The sequence below is a fragment of the Echiichthys vipera genome (assembly GCF_963691815.1).
Source record: "Echiichthys vipera genome assembly, chromosome: 7".
Taxonomy (NCBI): domain Eukaryota; kingdom Metazoa; phylum Chordata; class Actinopteri; order Perciformes; family Trachinidae; genus Echiichthys; species Echiichthys vipera.
The window spans coordinates 16,957,742-16,977,750 of NC_139832.1; the positions used below are offsets into that span (position 1 = coordinate 16,957,742).

At 42.4% G+C, this 20,009-nt stretch overlaps 1 protein-coding gene across 1 annotated transcript in view; it reads right to left on the bottom strand.

Annotated features, from left to right (window-relative positions):
• LOC310949212 (A disintegrin and metalloproteinase with thrombospondin motifs 20) overlaps positions 1-20,009 on the bottom strand; it is an 80,542-nt gene that overhangs the window by 43,746 nt on the left and 16,787 nt on the right. The window contains exons 5-11 of the mRNA XM_083916570.1: positions 17,074-17,157; positions 16,465-16,589; positions 16,320-16,360; positions 15,880-15,985; positions 12,114-12,260; positions 8,906-9,047; positions 7,996-8,100 (exon numbers count right to left, since the gene is read on the bottom strand). Coding sequence (XP_083772696.1) covers positions 7,996-8,100; positions 8,906-9,047; positions 12,114-12,260; positions 15,880-15,985; positions 16,320-16,360; positions 16,465-16,589; positions 17,074-17,157 — 750 coding nt within the window. The remainder of the gene's footprint in view (positions 1-7,995; positions 8,101-8,905; positions 9,048-12,113; positions 12,261-15,879; positions 15,986-16,319; positions 16,361-16,464; positions 16,590-17,073; positions 17,158-20,009) is intronic.

The window sequence follows — 20,009 nt, forward strand, 5'->3', positions numbered from 1 at the left end:
GTCAAAGTCATCTCCTGGACAATGGGAAATCTTACCAGTTTCCACTTTAACATAAATTCACAACCTAGACATTATCTTAGGTGAACACCTGCAAAAATGGCAAGTCAAACACAAACACATGGAAACATACAGAGAATTTGGCACCGTTGCCCTACTATCCTGGCTGAGTTTGCATGTGTGTTTTACACACTTGCAGGCCTAATGATGGAGTGTAAAGTCTGTGTACAATGACAGACAGGTGTTAACAGCTGCAGGGTATGGACTAAACAAGCCACAAACATTTCCATAATGCAGACCTGGTTTGACTTTCTTCCTGTCTGGCTCCACTGTAAATGCAAACTGAAGGCACTGATAATTTTATTGGAGCACAAACAATGGATTTAGAGAACAATATAAATAAAAGTCACTAAAAGGAGTGTGATAAAACATTGTCTGGAAATGGCTTCCACACCACAAAAAGGCAAACAGGTGCTGGTCTTTATTTGGTTCAACAACAATTTCAAGAAAAAAACAGTAAACAATTTCATGAAAGAGTTCATGGAATTGTTAAAAGTCTTTTTTTTTTCATTTGACACGACAAACACTTTCTCTCCCATTATAACCCCAGGGACTGTCAACTGAGACCTGGACATCCCTTATGCACCTCCCCTCCACAGCCTCCCACCCCCCTTATGGGAGATTGCAAGGACAACGCAGGGACCACCACAGTGCAACCAAGCGGCAGGACCTGAGGAACTGTCAAACACAAGGCATACTGTCTGTCAGAGGACCAAAGCCTGTCTAAGCCTCTGAGGCATTCCACTCCCCCCGCTGGCACCCTGTGTTTACAACCGTTTTGTTTGGCTTGAAAAGGTGATGTGGGTGAAAAGAAGAAAGAAGGAAAGGGGGGAGTGGAAGGAAAAAAACATCTGTGTGAGATGATCTATGTGTTTGTGTGTGTGTGTGTGTGTGTGTGTGTGCGAACACACAAGTGTGAATGTGTGTTAGGTGTGAGAGTGATTGCTCAGAGTCTGGAGGCATCTGGAGGCCACGCTCATTTCCAATTAGCCTCTCTTTCCGAAGTGCACAAACACACCTTTGGAAAACGGGGAGGAGAAAGGCAAAGCTCAAACATGCATTAAGGACACCGGATGACCCTCTCCTAGAAAGATTGTCGAAATTTGCCCTCAATTGGGAATGTGGTGAGACATTTGAAGGTCTTATGAGAGAACCATGTCCAGCTGTGACTAGCATGTGTTTCAAATTAGGAATTTCACAAAGACACATGCTGACTCACCAACTCATACGATATCATCATAAGACATGTGCACGTACACATACTGTATATCACATGCATGCATTTTGCACATATAATATAGATAACATGAAATGGACACAGGAAAACACACAATACCCTTGCCTCTCTTTAAAATCACACCCAGACAAACTAAATAAAGTTTACCAACTCAGCCATACAGCCACAGAGAGAACAAAGAGACCGGCATGCTAGCCCCAACAGAGGGAATAGTACAAGACAGCAGCATCTGCTCTGAGCTCCTCAGCTGGCTGGTTTGGAAGTTAATGCCCTGTAATTGCCATGGAACTGTTGCAGAGAGCACCTCAATTCTGAACCCAAGCCATACATCACTGCAGGAATGAGAAGGCAGAGGACTGATTTAAAAAGCCCTCCGCTCTTTCATTTTAACATGGTCATTTCCAAAAGGCTTCATCTTTCATGTTGCAATGTTTTTTCTCATGGCTCTGAGTTCGGAGTTCACTTTGGCTTTGGCCTGTTGGTGGTTTGTGTTTTTGTCTCTGACGAGTCCACTCCACAATGTAAAATTAGAACAGACTGCGATCAGGAAGAAAATGGAGTCTGGAGTCACCTGTGGTGAAACACGGACCGCTGCTGTTGATATTCAAAAGTCGTTACTCACTATTACATGAGAAACAATAAGAGAGCCATGATGCTATGCAGTAGTGACAGATTCTCTGCAGAGCTCTCTCTGGGCGGGCAGGAGACTGAAAATAAGTCAAATGACAGCTGTTATTATAGACTGGATTTACACAAACTCGTTTTTCAGCCAAAGCATGCACTCTTTTCCCTGTTAGCTCCATATTTTCTCTTTCTTTGTCTTGAAAGGGTGTGAAGACAGGAGGAAGAGAGATGACAAGAGGGAGGGGAAGGTAACAAGAGAGACAACATGATGCAACCGTGACCCCAACCAACCTCTCTTTTCACTATCTCCTGACTTTGTTTTCATCTTCTTTTTCCAGTCTCACAACTCTGCAGCTCTATAGAGATTTTTAGTATCGTTTAGCTTATTATTTTGCTTTTAAATCTGCATTAAGTTTTTGACCACTTGGGGGCAGTACAATACATAAAAACATTGTATATTTAAGCCCTGCGAATTCTGCTCTCATCAACCTTGGTTTTATTCAGCAGCAGAAGGCAGTGGTTTTCTGAACAGCTGATAGAAGAAGCTAGCTGTTATTAGTTAGCTAAGCAAGTTCTTACCGAATCCAAAGGCACAGACATTTTTCTCAGGAGTTGATGGAGCTTAGAAATGTTGAGCTTATATTTGATAAGTTGCAGACTCCAAATTAATGCTAGTCTTGCTCCGTGTCCGCTAGATGTGTAAATAGTAAACTTTTTTGCTATCATGCTAGCCATATGAGCTTTATTGAGTATGTCAGTCAGTTTTTGTGTTTTCAGCTTTCAGAGAGTCATTATGTCATTTTTAAACATTAAGTAAGTTTTTAACGGATATTTCACCTTCTCACCAATTCACACAATAATTTGATTTTAATAACTGTACAAGCATGTTTGCCACATTTTGACACTACACTATAATCATCCAAATATATCTTCCTTCTTTAACACAGCAACCAACCAAGCTCCACTCACTGGCTAGTGGACACATTCATTCCATCAGCAAACTGCACGAGTGCTAAGACAACAATCCTCTTCCCCTCAAAGCAATTTCAGTCAAAAGCAACTGGACTGGTTATTTGTCTAGGAAGACGTTTCACCTCTCATCCTCTTGTTAGCCCAAATCAACAGATATGTCCCTGATGATGGCAACATCCTCCAAATATCCAGAGATTAGCAGAGAGTGACACTGATACCAGTCTCACAATCCCAAGCTCCAGTACAGGCACACACACCAACACAAACACAGACCCCGTCCCCACATCGTACGACAAGCCTGTCAGGCTGCCAGGGAGCTCGAGCCAACACTCAGTGCCTCCGCCAACAGACTTCATTCTGCCCTGGCTTCACTTTTCAAGACCTCGCTCTCTCACTCTAATTGGCTGAAACCAGAGCAGGTTGTCATTCTTTTCTGAGGAATGCTCTGGATATCAAAAACAACTTCCCGTTTATTCACTTACACTAACCACTCAATTAAGCCCCTATTAAGATAATGTGGGAAGCTTTTGGGGTTTTACACGTAAAGAAAAGTTCCGCAAGCACTCATCAAATTGAATGAAATCCAAAACACTTGAATGTTTTGTCCTTTTGTAACAAATTCCCAAACAAGAGTACATTCGCAATAGCTGCCGCGTCCACGGACACACACAACCTTGTAAACACTTGACCTCCATGCCAAATTTCAGTCTCCTGGGGCAAAAAAAGTGTGGCCTCCAAAGGTTTGGGAGATTTTGTAAACCTACCAATTGTCAGAGCAAGCTCTAGAGCTGTTGGTTGCAGCTAAAAATGACAAGGGAGCTTTTAGTCACATGTCCTCACATTTAATTGACATTAAAATGAACAAACGCAAGAACAATAAAACTTTGACAACAAAACACAACAGTTATTCAGGCTCCAACCCCGCTTATTTCCCCTCCACCACCCACTGAGTACCATCTAGCAAGAAACAGCACTGGGTTCTTCAAATTGTGTGGTTGTGAATAAAGGGCTAAGTGGTCCCCTGTTTTTGCCTGGCAGGCTCTTATTGACCATGCTGGCTGGGCCCTAATCTACAAATACACAATCTGCATGCGTGCTTACACATACATTAAACGTTGATAACCCTGCAAGAATATTAATGCAACACGCACACACGCAGGACACACACGCACGCACGCACGCCCACCCACACACACACACACACACACACACACACACACACACACACACACACACACACACACACACACACACACACACACACACACACACACACACACACACACACACACACACACACACACACACACACACACACACACACACACACACACACACACAGGCAGGATACTTTTGAAGACTTAGAGGGACCGAAAAGCGGGGGTAAGGGAGAAAGAGCAGGAGAAGAGAGGATGGAGGGGGAGGGAGGGTGGTGGCGGTATTTATAGACAACAAGTGATGGGATGCCCTCGTTAGTGCACGGCCCACTGATCCAGATGACAGACGCGCCGCCAAGAGGTCATGTGACTGCATTACTCTCTTTGGCGCCCTGTGAGAGGGCCTGTTGAGCAATAGGGAGGAAGCAAAGGGAGAGAGGCAGAAGTGGAGAGGCAGAGAGAGTCAGAGGAGAAGGGAACAGAGGGGGAGAAAACTACCCATGAACCCTCCAGTGCCCTATTTCAGCTATGCTGTATACAAACAAACTTTTTTTCACTCTTCATTTAGAGGATGGGCCTCTCTCCCACTTTCTGGGCACTGACCTCAATTATCCGATGCGGTCACAACTTTGTTTCGTAATCAAACAGAACAAAAAACTCTCTCCAGACAACGTAGTCACAAGAGGTGACAGCTAGCCGTTCAGAAAATTTACTTTTTTACGACAGATGACGTTTCCCATGTAAACGCTGAGAATGACATGGCAGGCTTTGGTCTAATTATAGGCTTTCAAAAAGATCTTTACAGGGGAGCTGTGGTTGCTAAGACAATACCTGCTGCTAGTTTCCCCCATAGAGGCCATAGCTGTAATCCTCCAGATCTGACATCCCCTAACACACATACTCCCCCTCCCATTCTGCAGACACCTCAGAGCCAGGAGATCGACCTCGTAAAGCCTTAGACCTGAACCTCATGACTTCTTTGAAGAAAGAATGAGAACGGAGTCAGAAGAAGGGGTGATAAGATGTGATAGTTGCAGTGCATAAAGGATGTCTATGACAAGTTTGAAAGGAAAGGAAGAAAAAAAAACAGGAAGAATAATCTGGGTTTGCAGATTATCAGACTTTTGAGGCACACAAAGATACTTGCACATACACACCATACCCAAATACCACATTAAAGAGCTCTTGTATGGGCAGGTGAGTGTCACTGCAGGGTCTCTTTCATCTCGCACCACTTCAAACAGCCCAATGCATGAAGAAGAAACTGGGCCCTCAGCATTACAAACAAAAACGGTATCTCCACTGACACAAAGAAATTAAGGAAAACTGTTTATATTTGTTCATATATAAAAAAAATACCATCAAAGGATCTCATATGATTTTGTGGTTATTAAGGTCTTTAGGTAAGGCCATGACCATGACATGAGGAAAATGTGTACAGACATTCATAGTCTCCAGAGGATGAACCCAAATGGCTTTGGTAATACCCTGATCTTAACGACAATATGTTACATAAGTTAACATTTTTGAATTTTTTGTAAAATGTTACGACAATTGTTGCAAAACATTTTGTACAATCATGTCCCCCAGAAAATGAAAAAATTACTTTGGTAATCCCTTAACTTTTCAATGTGATTTAGGGATCAGCAGACGTTTATATGACAAGGATAAATTGTAGCTAAATGTTGTTAAAGAGTAAAGTGTTATGTAAATGGTAAATGGACTTGTACTTATATAGCGCCTTTCTAGTCTTCTTACTTACGTGTAGTTACAGCCTTTAAATTACTATATTTCAGTGTAAGGTAGGTCCCAATTACAATGGTCATTACATTGTTATATGTAACTTCACTTTCATTTCAAAGTGGGAAAATTGCAGGGAAGTAATTAATTCCAATTGTTTTATAATAATTACAATTATTCTTATTTGTCTCTTGGAGGTTGCGCTGTCGTAATGAGAGTAGCAGAGTCCTAGACACGCTGGATGCTGGATGCTGGATGCTGGATGCTGGATGCTGGATACGCCATTATAGATCCCATATGCTTACGTACAGGTTACTTGACACAATTCTGTCAAGCCTAACCTACTGTTCATGCAGGAGCTGCCAGTGGAAAATGTCCTTGTCAAAAAGGAGAAAACTGGACACAGTAGAGTGTTGGGTTTTCCAAGAAAAATGGACCAACTCCTATTTTAAAGCCATACTCCGAGGGTGAATTTGTGAAAGCATGCTGAAGGCCGCAGGAATGATGTGCTTTGACAAGCGACAGGCTTTTGCCAACATCAGCTTGACAAGAAATGCTGTGGCAGATAGGATTTCTGATCTTGTTGGAGTAGTTTTACTGGTCCGGCCCACTTGAGATCAAATTGATCTGTATGTGGCCCATGAACTAAAATTAGTTTGAAACCCCTGGTTTACAGGGTTCCAATAAAGACCAGACATCTATTGTATCTAGCTTAGCCGGCTCAAAATGAGTTAAGGGTTTGTAGCTTATTAAAGCAAACCACTTAGTATGATTAAACCAGCACCATGTCTCCCAGATTCTCCCACATACAGGCTGAGAGCAGTATGGGAGCTGTGATCCCAGGACCATTACGGTTTAGCCTAGTTGTTATAGTTGGATTAAGATGTTAGCTATCCCCCGTTAACCTCTCCTCAGTTGACAGGGCTGATCCAGGACCTAACTTGGCGAGAAGGGAGATAGAGCCAGATGAAAGGATATAGGGGATATAAAACTTACATGGGCCCACACTGCAAAAGACTCCTGGGGGGCATAAGGTTAAGGAGAGACGAGAACCCTCCTTCTCTCTCTCCGTCTCTTTCGCCCTCCCTTATGCATGTTCCAAATGCCAAACACCAGCCCAAAACATCCTCATCCCCCTGTACCTCCTCCTTGCTCTCTACCTCCCTCCTCCCCTCTCGCCTCCTGCACTGCAGAATCACTGATGTGAGGTCTTTTGTGAGAGCACTGGCTGGCCTCAGCCTGGGCTCTGTTACGACCTGACCACTGACCCACTCACCCACTCATCCGCCTTTTAAAGAGGTTTTAGGGTCATGGGTTCACAACAAGGTGACTCAACTGTGAACGGCGGGTGGCATCCTCTTTCAAAGGGCCCATGTCTTCACCTTTCCCTCTTAAGACTCTCTCTCCCTCTTTTCCTTTCTGCCCCCCTCCCCTATTGCCCTTCTTTCTATGTTTCCTCAGTGACTGACCCGCCGTCTCAGACCTAATTAGCATAGCATCCCAGAGCGAGGAGAACATGAAGGCTAATGGGGGTTGGGGCCCGTAACAACACTGAGGGTAAAGCTTCAAGTTTCTAACTAGAGCCATCACCTGACCACATTTACATGGGTTTCTGCAACCAGAATACAGGCGAAGAGTAATGCATGATAAATTATTCCTTCTTCCTGGTAGAGGAAGTGAACTAGAATGGAAAGTCATCAGGATTCAAAGCAGCACTATGTGGGAGGTTTGGCTTGTGTCAGTAATGCATTTTGTCTAAAATGCAATGCGACCAGCTTTAACAACAATGCTGATTGGGAACAGAGGAAATACTGTGATCTGAAACAAATATTCAAATACTATATGGGTGGGCTTTACTGTATTTTTAGAATTTAGTGTGTCAGTCCAGTGGCAGCCTACCCCATAAAAATAGACTAAGGAGTTTGTTGTGATGCAGATGCATTTCATCCCACTACACTAAGAGAAGAAAACATTTTGGTATGAGATAAGGAGAGTTGAGGAATCATGCATGTTGTACAATATACAGTGATCATTTTCCAATAACGGGACTGCAGCTGTATTGAGACTTGAAACTGACAGGCCTTGAACATCGACTGCAATCATTCTAATTACTAAAACATCTGTGAGTAAACTCAAAAGTTTTAGTGTAGGAAATCAAACTATGATCTGTTCATTAAGCAACACAGATCGACATGTGGGCCGACTTACCATTCCATGTCCACAGTCAGTACCATCGGCCAGTGGCATGTGTTGTGTGCGACATCCTTTATGGTCCCCCTCTGCACTGGTACACCACAGCCTCTTGCACTGTTTCTGTAAAAATTGACTAGCAATTAATAATTTAGAAAAAAGAAACTGAAAAAAGAAATGGTCTATAATGTGTGAATGCAAACTTCCAACACATGCAAAATACAATCATAATTAGAAATGTTTCATTTATTCAATGACTTTCGACTTTATTGAATTGACAGCATAATTTAGCAGCTATTTACAAACATTATTGATTTCATGTTTTTGGAGGGAAGAGATATGGTTGTTGGTTTCTTCAAACAATATTTCAATGCAAGTAGCTGGGAACAGACACTCTCCTTTGTGTGTCATGACTTTCCAGACATATGTAAAATGCATTTTAAATGGCCCAGCATCAGGTTGTAATTTGTGGCTATGCATTCAACAATAGGTAGAGTTTATTTGTCTATATATGTTGGAAAAAAGTATGCCCTACAGTCTATATGGGGATTTACAGCTTCAATTTATGCCACTGTATATTACAAAAAAGAGTCATAAGGGACAGCTGTCGGCACATTACTGCATGTCTACCCCTCTCTCTCTCACCCCATTTCCTGTCTGTCCTATCTAATAAAAGGCTGGAAATTTGGCAAAAAAATGAATCTTTAAAAAAAAAAAGATTCATAAACACTTGATGTAATTAACTGACTACAGTTTCATATCTGTTGGCCTTTATGGATAACTGCTCTGCTCAGATGTCTCAGGGTTCAACAAAGTTCTTCTGCACATCTGAGTAGATGACAACCATCTCAGATCTACTTCCACCTGAAGTCTTATTTTTTCACTTTTTTAATGTGGTTTTGCTTGCTTTGATAGCAAGCCAACTTACCATGTAAGGGCAAATTTGGGAACCGGGACCAAACATCAGTTCACACTGTCTGTTGGCATTGTAGATTTGACCAGGGAGGAGGGTGGGCAGCTCGTACGCCCTTCCTACAGGCTCATCAAGGAGGCACTCTCCATAGCCGGTGCTAAAAGAAAAAGTAAGAATGTCTGTACAGTAGATGGAAAGGAAGGCACAAAACCATACAAATGTGTGCACATATAGACACATTTGCATGTACACATCTCTTTCATAAGAACAAAGTAAACATTTCTATGTCATTGTCTGTGATCATTCTCAGCTGCGTCGTCCCCTGTGGGTGGTCTGTTAAGTTACCTAATGGAGAGAATGATACCACTTCCCCTCTACAGCCAGTTAGTAAATGCCGTCACTATGAAACTAGAGTCAGGAGCCACAGACTGAATAAAACAGCATTTTGATTTACACTGAAAAGGATCTTTACACTGACCACATTTTTATCCAAGGTGTATTTATCTGCTGAAGGAAAACAAGAGAATTTGGAACATAATTTGAATCATAAAGCACCCTGATGAAGTTACATAAATTGGTACCAGCATTGCAGTATAATGACAGATTGTGCTGTATATCAGCCACACCCTGAGCCACGACACAGTCACAGAGACAACAAAAGCACGAATGGACTAAATGTATGCATCACCACCTGCATATAAAATCATCGGCCTTTACGGTTGTGAAAAGGCACAAACCAAACATGTTAGCAGAGTGAGCCAAGCCTCAGAGGATCTCTTTCTTTTTTTGTTTACTTTTGAGAAAGGAAACTGGAGGATGAGACTTGTATAGATGTGTAATTACACAGCATGTCTGCACCGCTCTGACAAATTTAATCCGGGAATGAGCTGCTAAAACACCTGCTCCATAAAGCACCAGCTGATGTGACAGGCCAATAATTACACCGGATTATCCTGAGGTACCATCACTTTGTTTCTTTGCCCTTTCATTTGAAGCCATAATGTCATTAACTGCAGTGAATAGCACTGGGTGGCATGGGAATGACTCCATGAAAAAAATAAACCAGCAGTGGAGGAAAACTATGGAGCAGCCTGTCAAGGAATCAAACGGACAGTCCTATATTACTGCATCTTTCAGCAGTTGGTCATCTATCTAATCAGTGTCCTGGAACCTAATGGAATGATTATTAAGACCAAGAGAGACAGACAGAGAGAGAAGGGTCCAATGTGGTCATTTTTTAAAAAGAAATGTTTACTTTTTTTCAAAGAATATCGGCTGTGTGGATTTGAGACAGCGAAGCAATTCCTATCTGGCACCAGAGGAAATTCCACACCTGGCAGCCATTGGGAAACTTGAAAGTGAGTTTATTTATAAGATGACTTATAGTTTTGGCTGTTGTGTGCTTGTCATAAGAGACTAAACAATAATAGTTTCCATGTACACCATACTGGGTTTCCCTCCACAAACAGATTGAAGTTTTTTGCTGAGGAAATGACACAGGGCATTACTGTACAGTGTTTGATCAAACAGCACCAAGAAAACTGCTGCAGTGCTGTCCGAGTTTTTTCTCTGTACTGATTATTGTGCGGGGAGATATAAAACAAGATAATGACGGAAGTTTAGCTGAATTTGGAGCGACATAGTGAAAAAAAATCCATCTTGATTCTGTTTTTAAAAAATGACAGATTGGAAAAAGAATCTAAAAGTGATTTCACAAGGGAATTTTTAACAGTTGTTGCTGCTGGAGCGGTTTGGCTAATTTCCGAGGTGTCTAATGGAAATTGATAGGGCTCGCCTGCTACTAATGGTTATGTGGTTTCAACAGCCAGCAAACACAACAACTAGGGGGTGAAAATGGTCAAATATTTGCATTTTACTTGTATATTTGGATTTTGAGTCTTAGATCAAACGGTGCAGTGCCATAAAGGGAATGAATGGTTGTTTTATGTGAAACATAGTGAAACATAATAACACCGCACAACAGCAGGACACTTTTCATCAGCTCTCAGGTGTGGGAGTTCAACACACATTAATACAGCAATAGTTAGATAAGGGAGGGGGAATCCTTTGCCTTTTGAAAACGGATGTTTGAGAGGTGGTCGAGTCCTTTCGTTTTTATAAACTGGTAGTAGAGTGGTGCGGATTGAATTTGCTCTTCAGGGAGAATGGGCAGTCACAACACTGACGTACTTGACCAGGTCAGCCCACTGAGCAGGAGCGGTACTGTAGAAGTGTTAGTTTGAATCAATGCTCCTCATTGTTGGCTGAAGACGGATTTCAAAAAGCACTTGGACGACATTCTCAAGGGCCTTTCCCACCGCTGCGGCTCTCACACTGAAAAACTCTTCATACCTGCATTGTTTGCTTTATATTCCATATGGTTAACACATGTTCAAAGTTATCATAAATGCATTTTACATATACATCATACTCCTGGTTTATGTGCAGTAATCAGTCACACACAAAAACCCAACACAGCTGACATGGACCGAACCAAAGAATAAAGACATTCATGGATATTGTCCTCATCTTCAGCTGAATGTTCCGACCACTTCATGTTGAGCTCATCGCTGGCTGGAAACTATGTGAAGCACAACCTTAAAAACTCCACTCGCCTAACACCGCGCTCTTCGAGATGCATCTAGTCAACAAGGCCGTCCTTTGTGTAAGCCTCCACAACTAACAGAGGAAAGGAGGCAAAGATTAGAGGGTCATGTCCAGGGAAGATATAATTATAACTGACATTTCCCATCTTAAAGGGAAGCCTTTCACTGGGATCAGTGACGACGGTGCGAGTTAGGAGTTGCTGAATGAGCTGTTGCCCCGTGTTACAGGTTTTGGTGTGAAAAGCAGGCTAGTGACTAGATTACTGTTTGCCCAGCATCTTGAGACCAGGACTCTGTCTGAGTGGGGAGACGGCTGAGGGGCTGAGGAAGCTCCATTGCTCAGGTCAGCTGAGGAAGACCCGGATTCAAACAGGAAATACTCTTTCAACACCAGGCAATAACAAGTCCACACAGTTTACATTGCGCTGACCTGTTTGCCGAGTGCTGCGAGAGATGCAGAAGCAGTTTGTTTAGCCGGCCATGTCACAACAAGTACTAAAAATGTGGATGATAATATGAGATTGGAAAAGGAATGGAGAAGCATCACTTTCTTCCATGAGAAGAGCATGTAATCATTTGTTTTGATAGTCAATCATTTGAGGAGAGCTGGTACCTACTCTAGAAACTCTGTGATGTACTTGCGGCTGCACTTGGACCAGGACCAGGGATGGGTGTCATAGTTGAGGGTGGGCGCCATGACGTGATACTGGTGCTTCATGCCTGCCTCCCGACACTTTGGGTTGTCATCATGAGGCATGTTGAACCTTGTGCAGAGAGGAAGACGAAGGGGGGGGGGGGGGGGTTACAGATGGAGAGAGGGATATAAGGAACACACACAAAGTAATTATTAGCTGCTTAATGGCTCAGTTGTCGCAAGGAGGATAAATGTCACAGGATTTACATTCAGCCGTTTTTAACAGGGGATCACCCCACGTCATCCATGTGGGCCGCCACACACACATGCAGACACATTTATGCGTAATACCACACACTCTTCTCCTTAATCTCCACTTGTCTGTTTTATGTTTCTGTCTTGTTTTACACACACCTCCTTGTCTGCGCTAAATTGTTTAACTGTAAAAATCCCAGAGAGGCTGTAATAAAACTCCAACTTGTCAGTAGGTGGATTGACATTTTATGCAAAATGTCATTCTTTATATATCAGCATCTATCCTCCCAACCAACATGGCCAACATGCTAGTGAGAACCACCTCCAGCTCACCCCCTAGAGGTCAAAGGTCAACATCTCACATTTTCAAAGGGCTTAACGCAGAGGTAAAGGCAGGGGCAATAACGGCGTCTGCCTCAGCATACACATATATATGTATATGTTGCTCCAGTGTAAAACATGTAAGAGTTTAGATGTATTTTCACCAGAGTCATGATTAGAGCATGATTTTGATGTCTTATGTATCAGAAAATTGTGAAACAATGGCCATCACAAGTTCCCAAAAAAGGTTACCTTTTCCTATTCCTTGTATTATCTGACCAACAGTCCAGAACTCAAAGATATTTAATTTGCACTGAACAGCAACAAATCCTCAAATGTGAGAAGCTAGAACCAGCAAATGTTTGGTAATTTTTGTGTAATAAATGACTTACAAGATTAAACGATTATCAAAATATTTGGTAATACATTTTCTGTTGATCCACTAATCAGTTAATTGACTAACTGTTTAAGTCTCAGTCATAACAAACAATAAAACAAGAGTCTTCACAGAAGAACAGCTGTATTTAGTGAAGTTCGCAGCATGGCATCAGATTAATGAATTCATCCAGGCTGTCTGCAGTTGGCAGTCTCATATAGCAAGTTTTTCTGATCATGTCCAGAACAGCATAGTCCAGTAAAGATGTCCTGTTTTGTTCTGCGGTTTGGCGGACATCCATAAATACACATAGTGCATGCACACGAACATGCAAATGTATATAGTATATACACACACAAACCCATGCAGCTGTATGATGTCTGAGATGTTTACAACAGGACATGGGCCAGTGCTGGGCTCTGTACTGTGGCTGAGGGTCAATCCGTACCTCCACACAAACAAGACCTAGCATGGCTGGCATGAGGCCCACCCTACAGGGTCCAAGGGCCTGAAGGCAAACACCCGGGGGATAATTAAGCCTCTGGCACAGTAATGAGCTCTGCATACAAAAACCAAGCTGTTGGCTGATGCTGACAACATCAGCTCTGGCTCAAATGGTTTTGCACTATTAACTAACTACCCTTTATCAATTATGATGATGCAGACAGTGACAGGAAAGTTTAAAATAGGAAATAAACAGATTAGAGACTTTATTGTGCCTATGTACTGTAGGGCTTATTATCGGGATAGGGATTCGTGACAAGCTCCAAACTATTTGTACTCTTCTAACACGTTATGCTGATTTAGTTGACCCAGATCATAAGGGCACAAATAAGGGTACTTCCTTGAAATCCTGAGATGAGAGCCTTTTAGTGTAATTAGGTCATAAATCGGGATGTTTTGTAGCTCTCTGTTTGGCAACCTCAAGGGACAGATCAATAAAGGAGTCAATTCCAGTGGGAGGGTACCAACTCAGCACTTTTTTTATCAGCATCCAGACTAAGATGTGATTAGTTAGGAGTCCACTCACTCTCAGTCTCTCAACAAAACATGCGGCTTAGTTCTCTGCACGTCACATCCTTCATGTCATGCTGTCATCCAGCTAGATTTGCAACGAGACAAAAATAGAATTCTGTGCTGAAATGCCGATAAATAATGTGAGAATAACACATCTTGCTGGAGCGATGACCCCATGATGGCTATTAGGAAACTCGCAGTCATCTGAGAAAGGCCTACATCCATTAGCCTAAATCTTTCTTTAATCTGCAATGCTCTCAAGTGGCTCCCACTACCCGACACTTGCTTTCTCAGAGCGCTAAACACTCTGGAGAGCTCCCGCTTGTGAACGTAGCGATTAACCACGCCAAGAGGCAGAGCCAACTGGGCCTCCAGCTGCTTGAACTTTAGCATAAACAGATCCGCACGAGATGCAAGGGGAAGAGAGGGGGGCCCGTAGACTCGTCCATCTGGCTGCTCTGGTCCGATCTCTCCACTGGAAGAATGCGTGAGTGAGGACAGAGGAGGTAGAAGAATATATTTCATTCTTCACCAACGGCTGACACGACACTGGTCCTTTTCACTAGCCTACACAAACCGACGGGCAGACCGGAAAGAAAATCTCTCATTGACTTCACTTTTAAACTCTGGGAGGGGAGGTGGGCAGGAAGACAGAACAAGAAAAGAAAAAAAGACATCATCTTTCTCATATTCTATGCCCTCGCTGAGATAGAAAAGAAGATGTTCATGTGAAATGAAAACCAGTGCATTAAACTTCACATGTAAGGCTAATAGTAGTCTCACTTTGCCACACCCTACTCCAACGCTGGAGGCTCTGGCTACCTCACACGTACATTCTGGGATAAGGGAATGCACAAATCATAAGTCTTGGGTGGCACTAAGCTCAGGATGCAGCAAACAGCGAAACTTGTTTTGGTGGAACACTTTAACGTAGGTAGGTGAGACCTGGTATTAAAACGGCTAATTGGCAGCCAGAGTTACAAGATGGGGCAAATCAACAATCAAAATGATGATGGCTGAAATTAACAATTAACTGAGCTGAATTCAAGAAAGAGGCAGTTATGAGTGGTTTATCAATATTTTGTCTGATGGATGTTTGGACTAAACATCTCCCATATGAGAGATAAAGTCAGATGTTTTGACTTGGTCATTCAGATACAGATTAAGCACCTCTTTTTTTTCACTTCACACATGTGGCAATATTTGCTTGTTGTGAAAACATCTCTGGCAGACAGGCGTGTTGTGATAACACAGCCATTACTTGCTAACAAACAAGTTACGTATGACGGAACTGTGACATCTTCAGGTTGTTTTATCAGTCTTCGGGGCTGATACCTGGAAAAGGCGCTGGGAACAAGCGGGCTCCCGAATGCCAAACAGAATATTTAGCCTTGCACTCATCTGAAAATGTTCTGTGTGCCACTTTTAAGAAATCTTTGGATGTATCTACTGTATTTAAAAAAAGAGAAGCCCACATGTCCACACTCAATTTCATCTGAGCTTGTCGCCCTCTTAAGATTAAGCTCTGTCATATACAGGGTTAACTTCATGAACTGTATAATAAGGTATTATAGGCTGGCATGTTATTAAAAGTCTGTTTTTTTCACTTTATTATGCTTTGCACCTGTGTCTGCTCTGCCCTACGTCTCTTGATAAGAGGGCTTTTGTTGGTCCACGCTGGTTGTGAGGGGTGAGATAGGGTGTGTGCATACAGCGTGTGCCTGTGTGTATGTTGGGGTAGGGGTGGGGGCTTTTTTACAAGTTCTGTGTTGAAACTTACACATGGCCCAGCTCATGAGCAATGGTGAAGGAGGCGCTAATACCGTTTTCCTCACTGATGGAGCAGCTTCGGTACGGGTCGCACATGGTCCCCAGCTCCGCAAGCCCTACAGGGTCACGTACACACACAGATGCAGATAAAGACTTTTAGACACACAGTTATTTGAAGAAAAAAAACTGCTGCTTGAGTGTTAAAGGCGATTAAACCATCACAACTTCTGTTCTGTAAGAGAGATTAGCCCCGCCACCGACTCCCTCCATCCTCGCTCCCTCCCTCCTCCCATTTCTACCACTCGGTTCTGTCACTATAATATTATTAGCTGACAGCTTGCCATAAACTCATTACTGCACAGTTTATGAGTTGGGGTTACGGGAGTGAGAAGTTAATTGAACAGGACATGAGGTGGAGATATTTTTGCAAAGAGAAAGGTAAAGGTTTACCTAACGTGTCACATTTATCTTTTGCACGGCAGATGTCTTCCCTGAAATAAAAAACAAAAAACCATACAATGCTGTTAGCCATTTGTCATTTGTTTTGAGCAACTTGGCTTTGCTTCCAAAGTGAGTGTGGGAGAGGAGTATGTACCTGGTGATGAGGAGTGCTGTGTCATGGTGAGATGGATGGCTGTCATCCTGGACATTTTGGCTCTGCTGCCAGACACAGAAGTTATGGAGAGTCGTGGCAGCATTAAAGCTCACTGTGGGTCCTTCCTGTTTTGGGTGAAACACCACAGGGGATGTGAAGAAACTGGATATACAGTAAATATTGTAATGTTGTAAATAGTAGTTTAAGTATGTCTCAAAATCTCACATAATAGGGATGTCCTGTGTTTTTCAACCTGTCGTATTCTCTCATTTTTATACTTTGTAACTCCTGGTCATGATAACATTTTTTTCAATTTGTTTGATAACATAGTTTTTGGAAAAAAACTTATAAACCCTCAGTTCCCTTTAATTTAATTTAAGAATCAAACTACAGTCAGCCTCTTAAGCCTCCTCTCCTTTGCAGGTGGCTAGCTGCCTTACTATAGTATCGTTTGTTTTACAAGGACTCTCTTGAGATTTGAAGCTTACAAGGAAGGCAGTGTCCTTTCCAACAGGCCCCTCAGAGAAAAAGCCAGGCCAGGGACACCTGCACTGACGTCAGCCATATTGGAGACCTGGATACAGGTAGCATTCAAGACCCTGCACTCACCTGTTCATTGTGGACGACGACTAGCCTGACAATCATGACGTTGATGAGGTTTCCTACGCTGGGGTCTCTGTACACTGCTGCTACCTGTAACAAAGACAAAACACACAGACAAAAAATGCAAACCTCCACTAACCTGAACCAGAGCACAGAAAGGGACAGCATTAAAGCTAGTCTTCTTTTCTCAACTCAACACTTGGAATGAGAAAATAGAGTCAATACATTTCTGGTTAAACTCCATGGGGTTTTATCAAAATAACAAAAAGTATCTCCCGTAGGGTAAGTTTAATCAACATGGTATTAAAAGCAATTGCAGTTGCCCCACAGACCTTGGCAAAGAAAAAATAAACTAAAACCTGGACTCAGCAACAAATGTGAAACTTCAGCAAAGCAGGAGCTCTCTTGCTTTTCTTGTGCACCCCTGTCACGGTCGGCCAGAAGTCTCTTGAGGCCGTGTGCGGCCTCCTGACAGGAACTCATTACTCCACTATAAACATTTAGCTTGTATTAGCCTGGGGGGAGGCAAACATGGCCCAGGCCTGCCCAGAGTGGGCAAAGGGAGCCTGTCTTTGCATGCTTTAAGTCCAACTGTGACACAGGACGTCTCTTTTCCCAATGTTTTGATGGTATGATTGATGCAAGAAACCAGAAGTGAGGGGGACTGCAGCCTACACTTGACCATCACTTCAGTATCTCACACAACCAGTTAGCTAAAAAAAAACTCTAAAAGTAAAAGGAATGTCAGCAGGGCCAAAGCCAGGTTTAAAGTCAAGGGACACTGGAGTCAAATTTACTTGGCATTACAGAAACGCTGGTATTGTTTCATCTTGTGAGTCTTTGAGGGTGTTTTGTCTGTCTGTCATCATGGCAAAATGTGGTCCTGGAGACACTTACTGTAATGGGAATTACAGCGGTTTCGAGTACTTTGCCAGGTGTTTATATGTCTGTCTGCGGCCAGATTTTGTCCCCATGATAGCACCCCAAATGTGCAAGATGCAGTCATGAAACTTAACAGGTGTGTATTTGACATTAAAAAATGAAGGCAGACTTCAAAGATGGGTGTGAATAGAGCAATAATGCCGAAAGTAGGTGGAAAGAAAATAGCAAAGGGGCTTTGGCTCCCCCACTTCACATCCCTGGTCCGATTTGGTAATGCAACTAGTGTAATCCTATAGCAAGATGGTTTCTAGTCTGGGTATTAGGTCAGGGAATATTCGGGGTTAAATAGCACAAAGAGGTGTTAACATTGTTTGATTACACACATTTTACACATGGTGTTTTTGTAAGGATGCTCAAGTTTGTTTCTACCTAACATATCTTAAAAATTGACTGTATTGACTATATTAAAATAAGAAATGTTTTTTACAGAGTTTGGTTTGTGGCTCACCAAAAAAACTCTTATTGTGGTCTCTATGGCAGAATTAAGACTTATTTACTAGTCAAAGACAATGCACCAAAAATCAACCATTTTAAACATGTAGAAAAAAGATGTGGCTCTTTATCAGCATAAACAAAACTTAACAATTTCACTTTGATCAAACCCAATGGATCAGACTTTGTAGATTTCTCTGTTCTTCATAAAATTGTACATTCATAATTTGCCCGTTGGGTTAAACTGTGGCGAGAGACTGTGAAAGAGGAAAGGAAGAAAACGTGTGTTTGTGTGTGTGTCTGCACCAGTGATCTGCAGACACAAGCATGGCCGAACTAATGTTTTGACTTTAAACCTGGCAATGAAAACTGTCCTGGCACATTTAACACTGACTGTACTTTCAAAGTCTTATAAGGATAACACGCCATTGACAATCATTACTCTGTTATATGTTAATGAGTGTTTTTAAACAATCTGCCTGTCATACTAGTGAGAGACAGACAGTAGAAGGTACACACAGTTCAGTACAATTGATAACCTATCCTGCTTTGACACACAGACTTCCCCCAACACTTTTACTCTAATATATAGAGAGGCGGTCAATGACAGCATTACTTGCTTGATTACCAGCCAGCTCTTCCGGTCTGATATGGGACTCATAAACAGGTTTAAGGTGCTGAGTCAGGATTTCACCAATTAACCGGGCCACTTTAGTTGAAGCAGCAGCATGATAGGGTCACATCAGGGTTTACAACCAAATGTCAAACAGTAACATCTGAGGCTCGAAAAACACAGACCTGGGTTGGGGGATTTAGTTTCACATTTTAAAGGCTTCGTTCCACAAATTACAAAAGAAAACATAATCTTACCTCCATGCCATGGAGATAGTTTAGATTTGATTTGCCTCAGATTTAGAGGTGTCCGGTTCTAAGATGCCACCTACCCCAATAAAATAAAAGTAGTCAGGCTCACCCAGTAGCTCACCTGCAGGAGCAGGCACCCCATAGAGTCCTTGGCTCACCTCCAATGTTTATGTTGTGCTCATAGCATTGAAAACAACTTTTCAGCAACACCTTTCACACACACGCATGTGGGCATTTGGGGGTTGTGACCAAGACGCTATTTTGTTTAAGATGAGATCACTGGAGGCGGCGTTACAAAACAATATGATATGCATTGTGTCATCATGTAATCGTTAAATCACTTTTTATGGCGTTTTTTGGTACATGTCATCCAATAAGATTTTTCAGCTCAACTAATTGAAAACTTAAATATTTGATCATGCTGATATATCCTCTTAATACCCACCGGCTCACCACCCAGTAAGCTAACGTTAGTTCTAGGCTGCTTATTTGCATCACCTATAAATGTTGAACTTTGAACTCTTCTTCCTGCACAGTGTTGTTGGGTATGCATGTGTTTGTTAGGTTGCTGCCTACAAAAGTATCTGCCACTTTTTTTCAAACTGCCAGTTTAGATGAAACTGAATAAATACAATGTATATGGAGAAGTAAGATACGTAGTCCTATATCTGCCGCCCTCCATACTCAAAAAGTTCTGTCAGGCT